The sequence below is a fragment of the Monomorium pharaonis genome, chromosome 3 (genome assembly GCF_013373865.1).
Source record: "Monomorium pharaonis isolate MP-MQ-018 chromosome 3, ASM1337386v2, whole genome shotgun sequence".
NCBI classification, from domain to species: domain Eukaryota; kingdom Metazoa; phylum Arthropoda; class Insecta; order Hymenoptera; family Formicidae; genus Monomorium; species Monomorium pharaonis.
The window spans coordinates 6,367,047-6,385,198 of NC_050469.1; the positions used below are offsets into that span (position 1 = coordinate 6,367,047).

At 35.1% G+C, this 18,152-nt stretch overlaps 7 protein-coding genes across 12 annotated transcripts; 4 read left to right on the top strand and 3 right to left on the bottom strand.

The window, feature by feature from the left end:
• Window positions 1-28: 28 nt before the first annotated feature.
• Window positions 29-1,161, top strand: LOC105829774 (cytochrome c oxidase assembly factor 4 homolog, mitochondrial). 6 transcript variants are annotated; one of them, XM_012668851.3, is made up of 4 exons: window positions 37-474; window positions 563-681; window positions 762-909; window positions 1,037-1,161. In XM_012668851.3, exons 3-4 carry the CDS (start codon window positions 802-804, stop codon window positions 1,142-1,144), a joined length of 216 nt encoding a protein of 71 aa, XP_012524305.1. In that variant the 5' UTR covers window positions 37-474; window positions 563-681; window positions 762-801; the 3' UTR covers window positions 1,145-1,161. The 6 variants fall into 6 exon arrangements, with proteins under 6 accessions (XP_012524302.1, XP_012524303.1, XP_012524307.1 ...); XM_036284493.1 differs by having other exon boundaries at window positions 37-363; XM_012668848.3 differs by lacking the exon at window positions 563-681 and having other exon boundaries at window positions 29-363.
• Window positions 1,142-1,892, top strand: LOC105829773 (peptidyl-tRNA hydrolase 2, mitochondrial). The gene has a single exon (XM_012668847.3). The coding sequence runs from the start codon at window positions 1,173-1,175 to the stop codon at window positions 1,584-1,586; it is 414 nt and encodes a 137-aa protein (XP_012524301.1). The 5' UTR covers window positions 1,142-1,172; the 3' UTR covers window positions 1,587-1,892.
• Window positions 1,893-1,986: 94 nt separating this feature from the next.
• On the bottom strand, window positions 1,987-7,695 carry LOC105829761 (integral membrane protein GPR180). The gene is made up of 5 exons (XM_012668831.3): window positions 5,876-7,695; window positions 5,289-5,796; window positions 4,980-5,117; window positions 4,626-4,881; window positions 1,987-4,551 (listed from the first exon to the last, which is right to left on the bottom strand). Exons 1-5 carry the CDS (start codon window positions 6,256-6,258, stop codon window positions 4,361-4,363), a joined length of 1,476 nt encoding a protein of 491 aa, XP_012524285.1. The 5' UTR covers window positions 6,259-7,695; the 3' UTR covers window positions 1,987-4,360.
• A 106-nt stretch (window positions 7,696-7,801) lies between these two features.
• On the bottom strand, window positions 7,802-9,014 carry LOC105829766 (histone H3). Its single transcript, XM_028190146.2, has one exon. It carries the CDS (start codon window positions 8,242-8,244, stop codon window positions 7,834-7,836), a length of 411 nt encoding a protein of 136 aa, XP_028045947.1. The 5' UTR covers window positions 8,245-9,014; the 3' UTR covers window positions 7,802-7,833.
• An 813-nt stretch (window positions 9,015-9,827) lies between these two features.
• On the top strand, window positions 9,828-11,333 carry LOC105829763 (short/branched chain specific acyl-CoA dehydrogenase, mitochondrial-like). The gene has a single exon (XM_012668832.3). It carries the CDS (start codon window positions 9,964-9,966, stop codon window positions 11,212-11,214), a length of 1,251 nt encoding a protein of 416 aa, XP_012524286.1. The 5' UTR covers window positions 9,828-9,963; the 3' UTR covers window positions 11,215-11,333.
• Window positions 11,334-13,864: 2,531 nt separating this feature from the next.
• On the top strand, window positions 13,865-16,416 carry LOC105829765 (histone H1-III-like). Its single transcript, XM_012668834.3, has one exon. It carries the CDS (start codon window positions 14,033-14,035, stop codon window positions 14,702-14,704), a length of 672 nt encoding a protein of 223 aa, XP_012524288.1. The 5' UTR covers window positions 13,865-14,032; the 3' UTR covers window positions 14,705-16,416.
• Window positions 16,417-17,170: 754 nt separating this feature from the next.
• Window positions 17,171-17,737, bottom strand: LOC105829769 (histone H4). Its single transcript, XM_012668839.3, has one exon. It carries the CDS (start codon window positions 17,647-17,649, stop codon window positions 17,338-17,340), a length of 312 nt encoding a protein of 103 aa, XP_012524293.1. The 5' UTR covers window positions 17,650-17,737; the 3' UTR covers window positions 17,171-17,337.
• Window positions 17,738-18,152: the final 415 nt, after the last annotated feature.

The following is an 18,152-nucleotide window of genomic DNA, read 5'->3' on the forward strand; positions in this document are numbered from 1 at the left end:
CGTCCAGTCGCTTGAAGTAAGCCGCTTGAAGTTAGGACACGTCGGCTGGTTAAAGACCGTGCAATTTAAATTCTCCAAATATAATTTAAATATTTTAAATTATACCTTCAATTGGTCACCTCAGAGCACTCTCCATACGAAATATAAATAATGTTATATGAGGGCTTTGTTTAATTTATTTTCGTCGACTAACTGTATAATGTAAAAATAATTGATTAAATGAGAATCGCTCGAAGGTGCCTCGATTCACGCGCAACTTCACATTTATCCTTGAGCTCCTTGGGGGGAGGGGGCCACTTATATGAGTCTTATGACCTCGTGTCTGCATACTGCTTCATACTCTCTGCACGTTGCACCATTCGTGTAATTATGCAATTTTGTTTTTAATCATATATATTATTACCGTTTAATGTAGAGTGTTAATTTATTAAAGACAAAGCGAAACCGTATTATTTGTTTAAAAAGATTACAATTGTAAGTAAGAACTGTGATTTCACGAACGTACGATACGTTGTTGCCGGCACCTAACGCGATGATTCCTCTCAATCTTCATTTAATCTAGGTCAGTTTATTCGGATTTCTTCGTATCACAAATACTTCGAAACTATTCGGTAGACAGATAAAAGAATAAAGCTTATAAAGTAAAGAATAGACGCCTCTTTACTTGTGTGACTGCAAAGAGTAATTAACCTCTAATGTACATTTTATCGAAACTTTTAAGTAATTTTTTATTGATGATTTAATGAGAATGATTATTTCAGCGATATAATTAAAATTTCTTTTCACTTAAGTATCGGTAATATGATATCCGCATCATCAAATACTGATAATACCGAAAAGGAAATTGAAGATCCCGTCGAACGGATGTTAAAAAAAACTGGTTGCATAGAATTGCACTATCAAGTTCAAGTATGTTGTCTAGAACTGATATTAGTTCATTTTAATTTAATCATACCTCCTTAATCAATGGTTATACAAAATATAGATTATATCTTTAACATACTTAATTTTTTGTTAATACTTAATTATTTCATAGGAATGCATAGCTGAACATCAAGATTGGAGAAAGTGTCAAAATGAAGTAAAAAAGTTTAAAGAATGTATGGCTGAGTGTACAAAACGACAAGACTCAGGAAGTCAATAGTACGTGTGATTGTAAAAGATTATAAAAAATGAGATTGATAAGTAAATATATCAGATCTTTCTTGGCTCCTAATTGGAATGGAGAAACTTGTAAAATGGTGATAGTGGTTCGATCGGATTTACCTATAGGAAAAGGTAAAATTGCTGCTCAGTGTGCTCATGCTGCTGTAGAATGCTGCCGTCAGACCTTCAATAATGAAAAGAAACATTTAATGTTTGAAACTTGGTTACAAAATGGGCAGCCTAAAATTGTTGTTAAAATACCTAACGAAGAGGAGCTGTTGGTCTTAGAGGACAAAGCTCAACGCGCTGGCTTAATTACTGCCATAATAAAAGATGCTGGTCTGACTCAGCTGAAGCGTGGTACAGTCACAGTTGTTGGTATAGGACCTGGATCCAATGAAGTTATCGACGGTCTTACATCAAAATTAAGATTATTATAATTTTATGTGTTATAATTTGATAACCTTTAAAATGGCAGAAGACAAACTTTTTACAACAGAGTACATTGTTTGATCTGAACAATTCTATAACAATTTTGTTTAAGAATGTTAATGTGAAAAGAATAGAATTTTCTACTAAAATTTTTAGAAAAAATCTACCTCTGTACAAAAAAATTAAAAATATTTAAATTATTGAAATATTTGTACGTTATACTTATGTACTTTGTTGAACCATGTTGAATATAATAAGTTCCTTATAATGTAACTCAATAATGTATATAAAGAAAAATAAAAATATATAATAAATATTGATTTTTTAATGTAATTGTCACTAGATTTCTTGCTGCTCTTATTCCTAGGGAGGTTTAAATTAATTGCAATTATACAAAAAAATTTTAAGTTAGGTATATAAAACAATTTATTATTATCAAGTTGTATAATACATTATCTATCCTGGCAAAAAAATTAATTAAATAAGATATCTTTTCTGTTTAGTTGGACTGTAGTGATATAACAATTTTATCATACTAAAATATTTGCTAACCATTTATCTATAAAAAGCATTTCAAGACATGTTAGAAAACACGCATTTACTTTTGAAAATAAATTTTATATATACATATATATATATATATATATATAAAAGAAATGTACGTATATTAAACACATTGTTATTCACAGAAACATTAACATGATTTGTAACATGTATTGATAACAATTCTAAATGTGCTTTTCAAAAAAAGTGTGCTTAAAATTCTAAATATAACTTAAACATAGATAATATACATAGAAAAAAACCATTAAATTGCTTTCGCTTCAGTGAATATTAAAAATATAAATATATCATAAAGATTTTATCGATCTCTCCCACACATGTACATGTACGCTGAGCATTAAAATATTCTCAAGAGAATATATATGCAATCATTATCTAAGTTATTACAAGATTGAGCAATAATAGTATGACAGGAAAACGCGCGCTTACTAGCGTAAACTCGCATATCAGATCATCTTTTATATAAAGTATTTATATTTTATTCATCAATGTGCAATTAACATGTGAACCAACTTAAATAAAATCGGAAGAATGTTGCATAGGTGCGTTTTCACTTTCTGTGTTTGTGATCATTATTTGTATGTTGCCTATCTAATGACAAACTGGTTTAAATAACAATGTTTAACATTACATACTTTAAAAGATAATCTTTTTATAAAATAAGAACAAAAATAGACATGAAAAGCTCACACAAAACGTACCAAAAATACTGTTTTCTTAGCTTCTCTACTCAATGTTTTATTTTTCCTTAGCTGTTGGGAGAGTTAACCCTCCATGAAACAGGTGAATAAGAGATTCAAATAAAACTAAGATTTGTCGTTTAAAAATAAACGATTTATTTAAAAAAACAAAAATTTGTTAACTTCTAACTAAAAATCAAAACTTCAGATATATATTTGTGTATATATTGAAAAAAACAGGATTTTTTTAATCGCTGATATTGATAAATTAATTTAATCTCACGTGGCTCGCAAAGTATCCTTTTAATTTTAACACATATATACTTTTCTAATTAACTTTCAGATTCTCTATTGAGATTCGATTAATATTAAAAAATTTTAATTTTTTTAAATCGCTAATTACTCCAAAAGCTATTGGCATCCTGATATGAGAATTGGATTTCTATTTTGCAATTCTTACGATACTTGCCAGAGTTACAAAATAGGCCCTCTAGTCAAAGAATCTATAGTTAAAAGAATATTTGATAATTTTGGAGCATTCTGTATTTCTCGCTATTAAGTCTGTTATTAATAAATCAGTATGACTTTATGTATATAGTTATCACAACTTTTAAACCAATTGAACTAGAATCAAATACTATATTACGAAAGTTATACAAGTATTTTATTTTCACCATTCTTATTCAAGCGCACATTCTACTATTCTTGGTATGGAGTAGACATGGAATAATTACAAGATGTAGTGACGAATTAAAAAATATCAAAATGCAAATACTTTGTTGAGGTTTTCTTTACATATATATTATAAAAGTTTTAAGACTTATAAAATCAAGATGTGTATAAAATTGTGTGATTAGAAATAAACAAAAATTAATACTTTAATTGAAGCTTTATGAATATGATATGAGTAAGTAAAATAACAGTTCGTATGTATGTAGCAAAAAAATTTTTAAACTATTATTATATATAAAATTATGTAATTTTATATATTTGTATAATTATACAAAATATATCAAAATATATTGTGTAATTAATATAACAAAATATATAATTTATATATCTTACAATTAACTTAAGTGCATAATCATGTGTCGACTAATTGTTTAAACATTAGTAACATACATAAAGACCAATATTATCAAGATATATAAATATGAATACATAATATTTAATTATTTGACATTTTTACTTGTATATATAAACTTACAAATATAATCAAAACTGATAATTATTAATTTATCAATTCGAAAATTGTTAGTTCACTTTGTTATGTTTGTTATGATATAAATACTCATATCATATTCATTTACTTTTGTTGCATCGTCTACTAATTTCATATCACATAGCTTCGAATTTTACAATTTGATATATCTCTAATTAAAGAATGTGCATACAATATTTCAGTTCGGTTCAGCACATATTAGAGTATTCATTCTATTATTCATTCTATTGGATTGATCATTTGGCAAATGTACATCACATCGCTTGTAATTAAAAATGTCATTGATTCAATATTATACTTCCAGTGTGGACGAGTATTAAGTAATTATCTTACCGAGTTCTGGTGGCTCTACATAATTATTTAATACATGCGGCGCTTCGTTGAATTCATCTAGCTCGTCACCATTGTCCGCGCCTTGCGCTAGTAAAAAATATTGTTCACTTCTGGTTGGCCATAATAAATGTGCCATTACACAATAAGCAAAACAGTCTGCCGAGTATGTTATACCTATAAATTAATAATGCATATGAAATATGGCTAAAAAAAAATTAATGTTAACATTTTACAAATTCTTTACGTACCTAATAACAGCTTAAACCTCCATAGCGCACTTATTTGAAGCGCTATAAGTGCTATAATGGGTAAATATATGAACCAAACTAACGACGATGCACCAAAGTGAAGGAGAAAGTTCAATTTTTGAGTATTATGCTCATATGCCATGGTGTTTCGAAGTTCATATAAAAACCATACCATTATGGCACTTCGGAATAACAATATAAACCATCCCGGCCAAGTTTGATATTCATCTATGTCTTCGATAATATCAACTTCTGTCTGAAAATAAATAAATCATGTTGGTAAAATAAATAAATTTATACTGGTTGCAAATTGATGAATGTACAAATAATATGAGAGATGTTGTATATAGTTACCATATTCCATACATATAATAAGATGTGAACAACCCCATAACAAATCCATATAGCAAACACCAGTGGCTTCCAAGTTAATTCCATTCTTGTTACCGCCCATCCTTTGGCAAGTAGGAGCAATAATAACATAAAGGACGTCTAGAAATATAAAAGTAATTTAATATTAAAATTGCAGATACAAATTATATTAAAAAGTCATTATTTTTAGATTTTTAAATTTTTAAGTTTCAAGATCTAATCTATTCTGAATCTAATATTACAGTTTAATAATGTTTCTGATATATTTAGAAGAAAAGATATTTTCCTTACCCGTGACAGAATATCAAAAATATCACCTGCAACCTCTAATTGTTCATAGCCTACTCCATCTAGTGCAAATTTCAACACGTGTATCAGGATCAAACATACTGCCACGAATTCTAATAATAAACTAGCAGTGAACAATCTCGTTACAGGATGCTTTTGCAATCTTACTGCATACAACTGCAGCGGCACTAGTATGATGTAACACACAAAAAACAGCAAGTACAGTTCAATGGTATTCTGTCTGTCATACGAGAACTGGTATGTCAAACTGTTTAGGCCACTGATGTTTGGATTGCCATTTACCAGCCAGATGTCATACTTGAGCTCGTGGTGCTTGCTGTAATATTCCCACTGGCAGGTTGTTTTGTTTCTATAGCACGCCACTAGGCTCATGTACCAGAATCGTGGCTGCCAGATATCCTGTACGACATACGTAAACTGATGTCCCTTGACGATATTCCACACCGAATCCTCGTCTGGGCACAATTTGTCCCAGGGACACGGGACTCGCCTTTAAAGTACAAATTTAACATTAGCTATTTTGTGTGTAGAAAACGTCGATGCACTAATAAGATTTGCTATACATATACCTCAGGAAGTCATGGCCCTCCTCGTTGCAGTCCCGATCGTAGGAACTCTCCTTCAGCGTGTTGAACATGTAGGCGCACGCCGCACTCTTGTCCGGCAGCGTGCGATTGCCGTAGTACTCGAGAAAGTGGCCGCGGTCGAGGATCGCCAGAGTGATCGGCACGTCGAAGTCCGTTCGCGCGGTCACGTTGCCAAATATGTAGCCGCGCGACTCCCGTTTCCGATGACTGTCGGTCTTTTGGAAGCCGAACTTGATGAGGAACCGGAAGAACTCGCCCGTGTTGAACGTGCCGGTTATGTGCGTGGAGTGCGCGTAGTCCGGACGCAGCGTGAGGCAGAGCAGCAGCGCGCAGAGAGCGCGCACCAGCCGCCGATCGGCGGTCATTTTTCGCAGCCGATCCCGTCGTTTGCGAGAAGCCGTCAGGACTGTCAGGAGCCGTCGGACATCAGCCTCCTCAGCATCTTTCTCCTGCGCGCGGACACCGCACACAGCTGTCGTCGCAGCAGCGCGACACGCGACGCGGACGTTTCTTCCTCACGACGCCACTCGTCGCGACGGTCCTCATCGAGACGCAACGGTGTTCCTCTCCCGCCGGGAGGAGAGACGCCTCCTCTCTTTTGACATTGCCGCCGGCGATATCCGTAAGGAAGATAATTGTCGATCGGCTCGTTCCCTCTACTCGCGAATGAAGAAAATGAGAGAGACAGAGAGAGAGAGAAAGAGAGAGAGCCGTCAATGAATACACACGCCGCGTGTATGTACTCTCCCTCGGGCACTTTGAACTCGCCTCTTCCTATCGATTTTCCCCACCCAAACAGACCGTCCGCTCTCCGAGGGGAAATCCTCGCTTGCTTCCCGGCGACGACGACGTATCGCACGGTGTTGAAAACTTTCTTCGACGCGATCGTCGATTACTTGTTACAAAACGTACGACGGAGAGAAAAGTTTTTTCTCGCTTACGAAACTCGCGACACGGAACCGCAATTGTTCCGCTCTCCAACACGAAAGTAAAGTCGCCGTGAAATATTCACGTCTTCGAGGACTCGGCGACTCTCTCACTCTCTCTCTTTCTTGCCCTCCCGCCAAAAATACACGAAGGTATAATACGACGACGAGGAACGCGTGACGAGCGCGTGAATTAATCCGGCCATTATTTGTGAAGCGCGTATGCTATTAATAACAACGATCGAAGCATATCGCTGGTTACGACGACGACGACGGCGACAACGCGACGCGACCTTCGTCTCTCGTTTCGTTATACGTAGCACATGATCAAAATCGACCGTTATGTTATCGGGTATCTGCGTGTACACGAGAATGCAAACATAATTATTTCCGCGATAAGAATAATTTTATATTTGAATTTCTTATCGAGACTTCATAAATTTATTTTATAAATATTGTCCTCGCGTGCGTAACCGTTGTTTTCCGCGAGATGTTTGTCCGCGCCATCTTGTGGCGAAGCATCGCGATACTAGCAGTTTTGGCGCGCTTTTGTGTCGTAACTTTAGCTGTGTTCTTGTACAGCTTCTCAATCGCCTTCAATTATGTTCGCGTTACTTCTAAAAAAAAAGACTGGCTATGTCCTACTTCTATTTTTCAAAGTCTCGAGTTAAATTTTCGATCGAATCTCGCCATTTTTATTTAGCGGGAAGTGTCGCTGCCTCTCGAGACGCCATTACTGACGCTCGAGGCACGCCAAACATGCGTGCCATGCGTGGCGCAAAAGCGCGCCAAAACCACGTTACTCCCACAAAAGCGCGCCAAATGTAAGCATCATTTTACTTTGTAAAATGGAACCTAAATAAACAGCAAATCTCAGAAGAAATCAGGAAACGTAAACTTAAATTTAACATTCCATAGTTAAAATTGTACAAAATTGAAAACTCATGAGATATTCCACCATTTGAAGAGAATTTTTGGCCCTGAAAAGGGCCGATTGAAGATTAGAGGTACTCTCTAAGCACGTTCTCCGCGAATTCTGCGAGCCAGCTGGATGTCTTTGGGCATGATGGTGACCCTCTTGGCGTGAATCGCGCAAAGGTTGGTATCTTCGAACAGTCCAACGAGGTAGGCCTCACTGGCTTCCTGTAGAGCCATGACGGCAGAGCTCTGGAAGCGGAGGTCGGTCTTGAAATCCTGGGCGATCTCACGAACCAATCGTTGGAACGGAAGTTTGCGGATCAAAAGCTCCGTGCTCTTCTGGTAGCGACGGATCTCACGAAGCGCGACAGTTCCAGGACGGTAACGATGCGGCTTCTTCACACCACCAGTCGCAGGAGCGCTTTTACGCGCTGCCTTCGTCGCGAGCTGTTTACGCGGGGCTTTACCTCCGGTTGACTTGCGAGCGGTTTGTTTGGTTCTTGCCATCTCGAACGAGTTGTACTGCTATCTGTACCCTAAAACAGGCTATAGCGGTATGACGCTCGTCCCCCGACGTTGGCATTTATATAGTGTGTAGCGACGATTGCGGCCCCGCACGCGGAATGCTGATTGGCTAGCGTAGTAGTGGTGGGGATGCGCAGTAGTGGGAATGCGTAATAGTGGAGGAACCTATTCGCACGAGGGGTTACAACTGTACAAGGTAGAAATTCTGGCGTTATGACACTTGTGACTTGTGATGAGCCAGCTCTTGGCAATGCTCCAAAATATCAGTTCATGAGTTCGAGTTATGTCCTCACTCCTCTGTACTCCAAATGGCTCTATAATTCTTAACGTTTTACGTTCAGTCCAATGTCTGAATATTTTGTCTATATGAAAAACAGTGAGACTTTGTAAAAATTAAAAAAATAAAGGAATATAAAGTCTTTAAAAGCATTGAAATGTAGCATAAAACACATTTCATCTATCATTAGCCTTTATTGATCCAATTTGATGCACGATTATATATTTGTTTTTATTTAAATTAAATTTGATCGAACAAATCACACTTTGATTTTGGTTTTTGCTAACATGCATTAAGATGTGTTATTACAGTGATCATATTTTTTTTTTAAATAAATCTAAAAATTTTTGAACTTTATTTTTGTGTTTCTAATGTCACTGCCAGAAGTCTGCCTTTTATAGAATTTTGTTGCAGTTTTATCAAATTTAAAATTGATTCTAATTGATAAAATTGAATATATTGGGTCAAATTATTAATTTAAATTTAAAAAATAAGAATAAATCTAATTTGAAAATTTTTAATAAAATTAAAAATTAAATTAAAAAAGAAAACAAATTATATTGCATAAAACTAAATTTTGAACAAATGTCAGCTGTTTCCGTAAAAATTCACTTAATAATATGTTATTAAATGCTACAACGTTAATCAAACAAAAATTATCTGTATTATTATTCAAATAAAAAACAAAAATGACGAAAAAGCGCACGTGACAAGCCTGGCAAATTTTTTTGTGGTATATAAAATTTGACAATCAATACTGTGTAATGTCCATAATGATACAGAGTTTAATAAAAAATGTTTGCTTCTCACATACGCTTGATTATGACTGTTTACGCCTATGACGTGTTTACGTAAGCAAACAAAGTGGGGAGAAACCGGAATTTAGGCGCTGTAACCCAAGACTCTTTGATAACGTTGAGATTGAAATTCAATTGTCAATAATTTTTCAATCGTTTTATTCATTTATGTATTAAAATAAGTTCTCCGTTAATGGTTCTCCGCAAATAAGTTCTCTATTAATTTCTCAAGAATCACAAAGAATCTTTGTTTCTACACCATTGTAATCAAGTCTGTTCTTTTCAGTTGAGCTTCTTGCACATCTCATCTTTTCTCATTTTCTCTCTACTTTGGAGTGAAAAAGAGAAGATAAACCGTGCAAGGAGTTCAACTTAAAAGAACATACCAACTGATTATACTTTAAGATTTCTATCTATAGATATGTATAGCCAGTTCTTCGCGGTCCACGATTTGGTATTTTAATTGAATGCCACGTCATGCATGATAATACTTCGTGACGCGTAGCGTTGATATCAATATTATTCGGTATCAGTCTTCGGCGAGTACGAATCAACGACTTCTGCATATTATCGCGGTTTACGAATATTCCAGTAGCCTTCTAGTTTTTCCACGAACAAGTGCCAATTATGTATCTGTCTACATTCCGGTCTACTGTGCGTCGCATGCAGCAAAAAATGACCGCGACGCGCCGATTACATTTACATGCGTCACGTTTTCAGCACCGTACAGGTCCACTGACACAGTTCACAGATGACGAACTCATGACAAAGGAAATGGTCGCCAAACTGGCCAAGCAGGAGATCGCTCCGCTCGTACGAAAAATGGAAAAGGAGGGAAGATTAGATGATGGTTTATTTCAGAAGCTCTTCGAGAGTGGTCTGATGGGTATGGAGATCCCGATGGAGTACGGCGGGACAGGGGGCAACTTTATGAGCACGATTCTAGCTATCGAAGAGATTGCTAAGGTCGATATGGCAGTGTCCGTACCTGTCGATATCCAGAATACTTTGGTGAATTCGTTGATTCTCAAGATCGGATCCGAGGAACAAAAGCAAAAGTACTTGCCTAGACTAGCCCGGGATTCCGTGAGTAGCTTCTGCCTAACGGAACCTGACTCGGGCTCGGACGCGTTCTCTCTGAAAACTGAGGCGAGGAAGGTAGGTGCCGAGTACGTGATCAACGGCACGAAGATATGGATATCGAATTCCGACCTGGCGAAGATCTTCTTGGTCTTCGCCAACGCGGACCCAACCGCCGGTTACCGTGGCATCACGACCTTCCTCGTGGACCGCGACACGCCCGGTTTGACGGTGGACAAACCTGAGGACAAGATGGGTATCAAGGCGTCTGGTACCTGCGTGGTGCACTTCGACAACGTCCGAATACCCGAGGACAATCTGCTGGGAAAGTTTGGACACGGATACAAATACGCGGCCGGATTTCTGAACGAGGGTAGAATCGGCATCGGCGCGCAAATGATAGGCGTAGCTCAAGCGTGTCTGGATGCGACCGTACCGTACACATTGGACAGGAGGCAATTTGGACAAGACATTTTCTCCTTCCAGAGCTTGCAACATCAGATAGCTCAGGCGGTAACGGAATTGGAATGCGCCAGATTGCTTGTTTACAATGCGGCGAGATTAGTCGAGGCAAAAAGGGACGTTATGAAAGAAGCAGCTATGGCGAAGCTCTTTGCGTCCGAAACCGCGTGTCGTATTACCACGAAGTGTATAGACTTTATGGGAGGCGTTGGCTTCACGACTGACTTTCCTCAAGAAAAATATTACAGAGATGTAAAAATCGGTACCATTTATGAGGGTACGAGCAATATGCAGTTGTCAACAATTGCGAAATGTATTCGCAAGGAATATTCCTAAAGAACGACAAACAATCGTCTTAATTGTTCCTAAAATTATAATTTATATATTTAATAAGTATGTGTTCCATATTTTTTAAAATATTATATGTGTACGTAATAAAAATTTTTTTTCACGTTTTTACTGTTTTTAAAAAATTATTTAAGTTATCTAAATTATCTAAGACAAAATAAATATGTATTTTTCATATTTTTATTAAATTATTATTCAAATTATTTTTAATATAAGTGTGTCTGTGTATGTATTTATGTACAAGAAAAAAAATTGGACTAATTAATAAGTTAAATATAGAGTAATATTTTTATAAAAAAATAATAAAGAAATATATAAAATCTAGTAATATTAAGAATAAGTATCTAGTAATATTAATTATGTAGCAAAAAAACCGAATCATATGTGTAATTGAAAACTTTCTGTACATTAATATACAAATGTAAATATATTAGTCAGATGTCAGTTTACTGCATATTTTACAGGTTTCAGGATTACCAAATTTTTATTTTAGGAAAAAACTAAAAAATAAAGTTGTACTTGAGAATTCATTTATTGCATGGCATATCTCGTCTAATACGTGTTGTTCGAGTAGGTTATGTTCAAAATTAAATATTTCTTACGTAATTTGCAACCAAAACATTAATAAATATGGGAATTTTTTTTGTATAACTGCTAAATAAAATAAGAATTGTATATTGTTTTAATAATATTTCATTATATATTTTTTGTACTCTTATACAGAAAAATATATTGAATTCCAGTTATTATTCAAATCATGAAAATTTGTCGCATATAAAATTTATATTTATATATGTAGAATAATATCTTATTTTTCTTTTGTTATTTAAGTATATATTAAGAATTTCTGATAACGAACCGTTTATTAAACTTTTTCTAACAACAATTGTACAACATGTTGCAGCGTTACAACATTGTCAATTGGGATTTATAAATTTATTAAATTTATTTAAATTTATTACATATATGCATTTATATCTATATTCATAATTTTTTTATAGCTATTGTAGTGTTGAACAAAAGTTGTAGTAAATAAAATTGATAATTTGATTAAAGCTTAGCTGCAAATATCTGTTTGTATTGTCTCAGCAGAAGTTAGGACATTAATAATGATAAAAATAGAATAAAATAAAGCGCATTAGATGCTTTAACTAGTTCTTCATCTTAATTACCATTTGAGATATGAATACAAAGACTAACAAATTTCTACACATCCGTTTCTCATGAAAACAGTAAAATATATTTTTTGTTTTAAATTGTATGTGTACGTTTTCTTATTAGTTTTATTAATTAATTTTTTGGATATAATTTTTTTGTTTGATTTTTATTAAGAATTTAATGAATACATTATTACGTGTGCATTTTATATATTTTAATTTCAAACACAAGCTAATACAAATTATATCAATATTATAAATTGTGAAATAATACTCCAAAAGGTATTCCACAACAGAGATCTACCAAGTCGGAATTAATAAAATATTGTAGAAGGTATGTGAACACAATGATGATGAATAGATTCTACTTTCATGCGTGGAAACTTTTATTTAACGTCGTTAAATATGTAAATTTAATTCCAAACAATCTATTTATAATTTTATTTGGAAAGTATTCCACAAATTTGAACAATTAAGAAATACATTTTTATATTTATAATTGCTATATTGTCCAGTCGGTAATGTACGTTTCATATGCAAGGTAACATTAATCTTTTTGCTTTACAGCAAATATTACGAGTAAATGTGTTGAAAATTATTTAATAATAACAAAATTTTGATATTTTTATTAATTCTAATATACTAGTATTGTTATTAACGTTACTAACCCATACTAATAAGAAAGAAATGATCATATGTATGTATCTGTAACGATGATTTAAAAAAAACGACAAGATATCTCTCTGATTTTAGAATTATCGGTATATTAAAAATGCATAATTTGAATTTTTATTTCTATTTTATTAATAAACATTGTTATTAAAAAAAACGATTGATGGAGATATATTATTGAATCGATTTTTCTTATGCTCTCGGAGAGAATGCGTCACGTGGTCGCGGGATAAACTACGCGGTACTCGTACGTTGACTCGACAAACAGGCATTTCAGGATTAATCCAAAAACGATCTGTAACATCAGTTGTAAATTTCAGAACGCGAGCCACAAATTAAAATTAAAAATCATGGGATCCATCGATTTGCATTATATACCATTAAACCGAGAAGCAACAAGGCCATTTTGCCTCGTGCGCCTTACGCGCGCATGTATCCCGAGAGGCCGCGAATTAAGCTTCTTATTTTCGCGATACAGACCGATAGCGGATGAAAACGATCGATCGAGGAGCCGGGCCCGTTCAGTCGGCACAACTTTCTCGAGGGGAAATATTGAAAATGTCCAGGGAAAAGCTTAGTTTTTATGTTTTTCCATGAGCTTTGCTATCGGCGCGAAAATACGCGAGCGTCGAAATTCCGTTGTAGACGCAGGCCGACGTTCGCGGGGGCATGCGGTGAATCTGGAAACGGGACCGCATACACACGGCTACCTGCCGATCTGTCCCGCGTGACCCGGGCGGTTTCGATCTCGTGGAAATAACGTCGCGAAGTCGAGGTACGTTTACCACTCCGTCAGCTTTCAACGAAACCGACGGGTCGACATATTGGGTAGGTCTCTCTCCATGGTCCGCGCGCTACATACTAAACGCGCACTATCTCCGCCAACTTAAACCTGACTATTCTACATTCTGTGGGATATCGAGACACGGGACGATCGTTTTGAACGTGAAACGTACCTACGTATTACGCTGAAGAAGATGGAGGACAAGGTCAGCGGGAACGCAGCTGTGGAGGCCGCGGAGGGCAATCCTTCTCCCGTCAAGAAGGCCAGCAAGAGTAAGGCTAAGTCGCAGCAGCAGAAAAAGATCTCGTCGCGGCCGCCAACTTCCGAGATGGTGACAGCGGCTATCAAGGAGCTGAAGGATCGCAAGGGTTCATCCTTCCAGGCGATCAAGAAGTACATCGTGTCGACCTACAAGATGGACAGCGAGAAGGTCGCGCCGTTCATCAAGAGGTACCTCAAGACCGCTGTCTCCGCGGGCGCCGTCGTGCAGACGAAGGGCAAGGGCGCTACTGGCTCCTTCAAACTGTCAACTGACCCCAAAAAGCCGAAGCCCAAATCTTCCAAGGGTAAGGCGCGGAGTGCCTCATCGGCTCACTCGGACGCGCGGGTAGAGAAAGCCGCAGCGCGCAAACCAGCCGCCGCGAAGAAACCGGTTGCCGCCAAGAAGCCCGCGGCAAGTTCGAAGAAGCAGCCGGTCAAGAAGATCACCAAGGAAGTTGCCGTGAAGAAGGGCAAAGCCGCTGCAAAGCCCAAATCGCCATCAAAAACCAAGAAAACGGCGAAAGCACCTGCGGCGAAGACCAAGACCCCCAAGCCGAAGAAGGCCACAGCAGCGAAGACCGTGAAGGCCGCAGCAAAGAAATAATTATTCTGTCGAATAATTATTCTACGCTCATCACAAATGGCCCTTTTCAGGGCCCAAATCTCTTTCAACGAGGAACAAAAGCTCAAAAATTCGCAATTTGTATCCCATCTTTAATCCTTTAATTCAATATTATATATATTTAAGTTAATGTGTTAGGACAGGTACAGACTTGTACATACATCCACGTATCGCGTATCATCGTTTTCAATCGAATCACAACGATGATACACAATCTAATACATGTTTTATGAAATGTTGCATTGTGTGTATTAAAATTTGATTGTGATATGCAAGTCTGCACCTTTACAAAAGATATATGTTAATAATATGACAAAGAAGATATTTATACATAAAACTTTAATAGAATGCATATTACTCCATATTAGAATTTTACAGTTTTTTGAGTTTTTTTTTTAATTACAACTTTAGTATATTCAGCTTAAGTTTTTCTTGCTCTAGTCTGAACTTTCTCTCTTCTCTCTGTTAAGTTGAGCACGAAGAATTGTTAATTTTAGTGTATTTTCTTGTGTGTGTGTGTGCCATCTGAATTCATTGTTATCGTCAATAATAGATATCCCATTGTCGTGATTATTGTCAGAGTATATTTTCTGTATCTTACATACAGGTTCGATAATTTCAGAAGATAACATTTTTTCGGATGATTCAGTAATGTTCATCAAATTTTCCGAGATAATCGTACTTTGCATACAAATATTATTTCTAGAAAAAGATAAAAATTAATTTTTTCTTCTATTTTTATTTGCTATCTTCAATATGACATGAGGTTTACTCTCTAAAAAAAGTTAAGATAATCAACATCTAAAAGATTTGATAAAAAGATAAAATAAAGATAATCTAGCATACTTTGTCCGAAGGACGTGACAAATCTCGCGATGTCTATCCATAGTTTACAATGATTACCTTTGATTCATCAAGTATTTCATCTGTATGTTTCATAGATTCTTCAATAAACTGCATGACAATAAGATGCATGAACAGCAGTGTGACATAATTCACTGAAACTACATAATTCATCTAATAATTACTTATATTTCATATTTTATATAAAGAAAATTGTTTTTTTCTTTTTTACAAGAGAAAAACTATCGAAATGTTTTGATTTATAAATAAATTTTGAATTTCATGTATTCAGTTAAAAAATTTTCATATTAGAGTCTAAAATAATATTAAGGAGATTAACACTTTCCATCTGTGATACGCGTTTCTCGTACCTCTCCTTCCTAGTGATGGACAAATAATCGATTATCTAGAAATAAATAATCAAAAACAACCAATAATAAAAAAATTAATCGATGTTAATCGATTACTCAAACAATTAATCAAAAACGACTTTTTTTTGTTTTTTCTTGTTCCTTTGACAATGAGTTCAATTATTTGCGATATTATTGGACCGCTTTCTAGCTAGACGCACATGGCCTTGTTTACATCAACTTAAATACGCGTACTGTGTGTAAGTGTACACTGACCAATCATAGCCATTCCTCTAAACCTAAAGCTCGTATCAAACTGCCGACTGACTCTTATTAATTTGTCCGATAATCCCCTACATTATTTAAAAAATAGATATCCAGAAATTTTTCAAATAGCCTTAAAATATTTATGTATTCCAGGCAGTTCTGTACCTGTAGAACAGTTATTCTCTCTACTACTGGATATATTTCTGAAAAAAGAAACCGATTATCCTCCAAAAATGTAAAAATCTAAAACAAAAATTATAAACTTGTATTTTAAAATATTTTAAGGTTATTAAAAAATGTCTGAATACCTATTTATATGTATATATACAAAAATATTTTAACGCAAGTTTATAATTTTGAATAGATATTTTAAATATTTTTTTGATAAAAATTTTTAAGTTGAGTTATTTAATATTTTATTGAAATTCTTTTCCAATATTTGTATTGAAATAAGTGTGTTAAATTATTGATGTAAAAGATAACAGAATTGCACGATTAAAATCGATTAATCGATTATTATAATAGTCCAATCGATTCCTGTATTTACTATAATCGATTTTTTGAAATAACCAATTATGCTCATCATTACTCCTTCCAGCTTCCGCGCGAGTCTGATCATTTTCAAGTTTTTAGCCAGATTGCGCCATTTTTCCTGCTTTTTCACGTACACGGATACACGTGCTCGAAATTACTCAAAATCATTCGATTCTCATTCACATAGCGGACAATATATTCTTTCTCGCGTGAAAAATTCTTCCTTAAAATTTTTCTGCTCATTGAGAAAAATGGCAAACCGAAATGCGATTAAGGTTATTAGAAATGATGAACAGAAAAAGCAAAAACATCGTGGAGTAAATAAGTGTTTAACGTTGCGTTCAAACTCAGTTACTTAATAAGGGCTGAAAGAAAAATGTGTGCGCTATTCAAGTTTATCTAGTTATTTAGAATATCTATAATATGAATGTATTAGGAATAAAACACGACTTAATTTTTCATCATAGAAATGAAGATGTAATACTTATTTTTTATTAATAAAATTTTTGTATATTTCAAGTTATTTGTATAACATGCTTTCCAGAGAAGATTCCTACGTTTTGAAAATTTGTTGGCCCTGAAAAGGGCCGTTGATTTAATTTTCTCGAGGTGTAAATCGCATTAACCACCAAAGCCGTAGAGGGTTCTTCCTTGGCGTTTCAGAGCGTAAACCACGTCCATAGCTGTTACGGTCTTCCTCTTGGCATGTTCTGTATAAGTCACAGCATCACGGATGACGTTTTCCAAGAAGACTTTCAGGACACCTCTGGTCTCCTCATAAATCAAGCCAGAAATACGCTTGACACCACCACGTCTAGCCAATCGGCGAATAGCTGGTTTGGTGATACCTTGAATGTTATCACGCAAAACCTTTCTATGGCGCTTCGCTCCTCCTTTTCCCAATCCCTTTCCTCCTTTACCACGGCCGGTCATCTTGAACTGCGATACAAGACAAGACACTAGATACGATGCGAACTCTACGATTCCTCAACAGAAAATGGTGCTGTGTAGCGAGATGCTCCTTCTTTATATAGAGAAACTGGTAGGAGTATCCCCTCCACTATGCCAACAACCAATCAACGATGCTGCTGTAGTCAACGTGTCGAGGCGATCGAGCTGTAGTTTCGTGTAGCTTGTAGAGTGGAAGTATGAGAAAATAATTACTATTTCCCTTGACAATATGATTTATATAGCATCGATGATTAAATTTAATATTAATGGTTTATTATAGGTAATTGACGTATTATTTTGTTTTTTAATATTAATCTATTTGTATATCTATATAATTTTTTAAAATTATATAATTAGATTTTTGAAATGTATGTTTATACTGTCAATTATATGTTTTATTAATATTAAACTGATATTTTTTCTTAAACTCCGATGTCATTCATTATAGTTTTATGAATTAAATAAATAATTTAAAATTCTTAGGT

What these genes read in the sequence shown, in the direction of transcription:
- LOC105829774 (XM_012668848.3), top strand. Translation starts at nt 302, where the DNA reads ATGAGTCTTATGACCTCGTGTCTGCATACTGCTTCATACTCTCTGCAC. An exon ending in CTGCACGTTGCACCATTCGT is followed by an intron (nt 364 to 761) that starts GTAATTATGCAA and finishes TGATTATTTCAG; the next exon opens with CGATATAATTAAAATTTCTT. An exon ending in AATTGCACTATCAAGTTCAA is followed by an intron (nt 910 to 1,036) that starts GTATGTTGTCTA and finishes ATTATTTCATAG; the next exon opens with GAATGCATAGCTGAACATCA.
- LOC105829773 (XM_012668847.3), top strand. Translation starts at nt 1,173, where the DNA reads ATGAGATTGATAAGTAAATATATCAGATCTTTCTTGGCTCCTAATTGG.
- LOC105829761 (XM_012668831.3), bottom strand. Translation starts at nt 6,258, where the DNA reads ATGACCGCCGATCGGCGGCTGGTGCGCGCTCTCTGCGCGCTGCTGCTC. An exon ending in TTTTTGATATTCTGTCACGG is followed by an intron (nt 5,118 to 5,288) that starts GTAAGGAAAATA and finishes TTATATTTCTAG; the next exon opens with ACGTCCTTTATGTTATTATT. An exon ending in TATTATATGTATGGAATATG is followed by an intron (nt 4,882 to 4,979) that starts GTAACTATATAC and finishes ATTTATTTTCAG; the next exon opens with ACAGAAGTTGATATTATCGA.
- LOC105829766 (XM_028190146.2), bottom strand. Translation starts at nt 8,244, where the DNA reads ATGGCAAGAACCAAACAAACCGCTCGCAAGTCAACCGGAGGTAAAGCC.
- LOC105829763 (XM_012668832.3), top strand. Translation starts at nt 9,964, where the DNA reads ATGTATCTGTCTACATTCCGGTCTACTGTGCGTCGCATGCAGCAAAAA.
- LOC105829765 (XM_012668834.3), top strand. Translation starts at nt 14,033, where the DNA reads ATGGAGGACAAGGTCAGCGGGAACGCAGCTGTGGAGGCCGCGGAGGGC.
- LOC105829769 (XM_012668839.3), bottom strand. Translation starts at nt 17,649, where the DNA reads ATGACCGGCCGTGGTAAAGGAGGAAAGGGATTGGGAAAAGGAGGAGCG.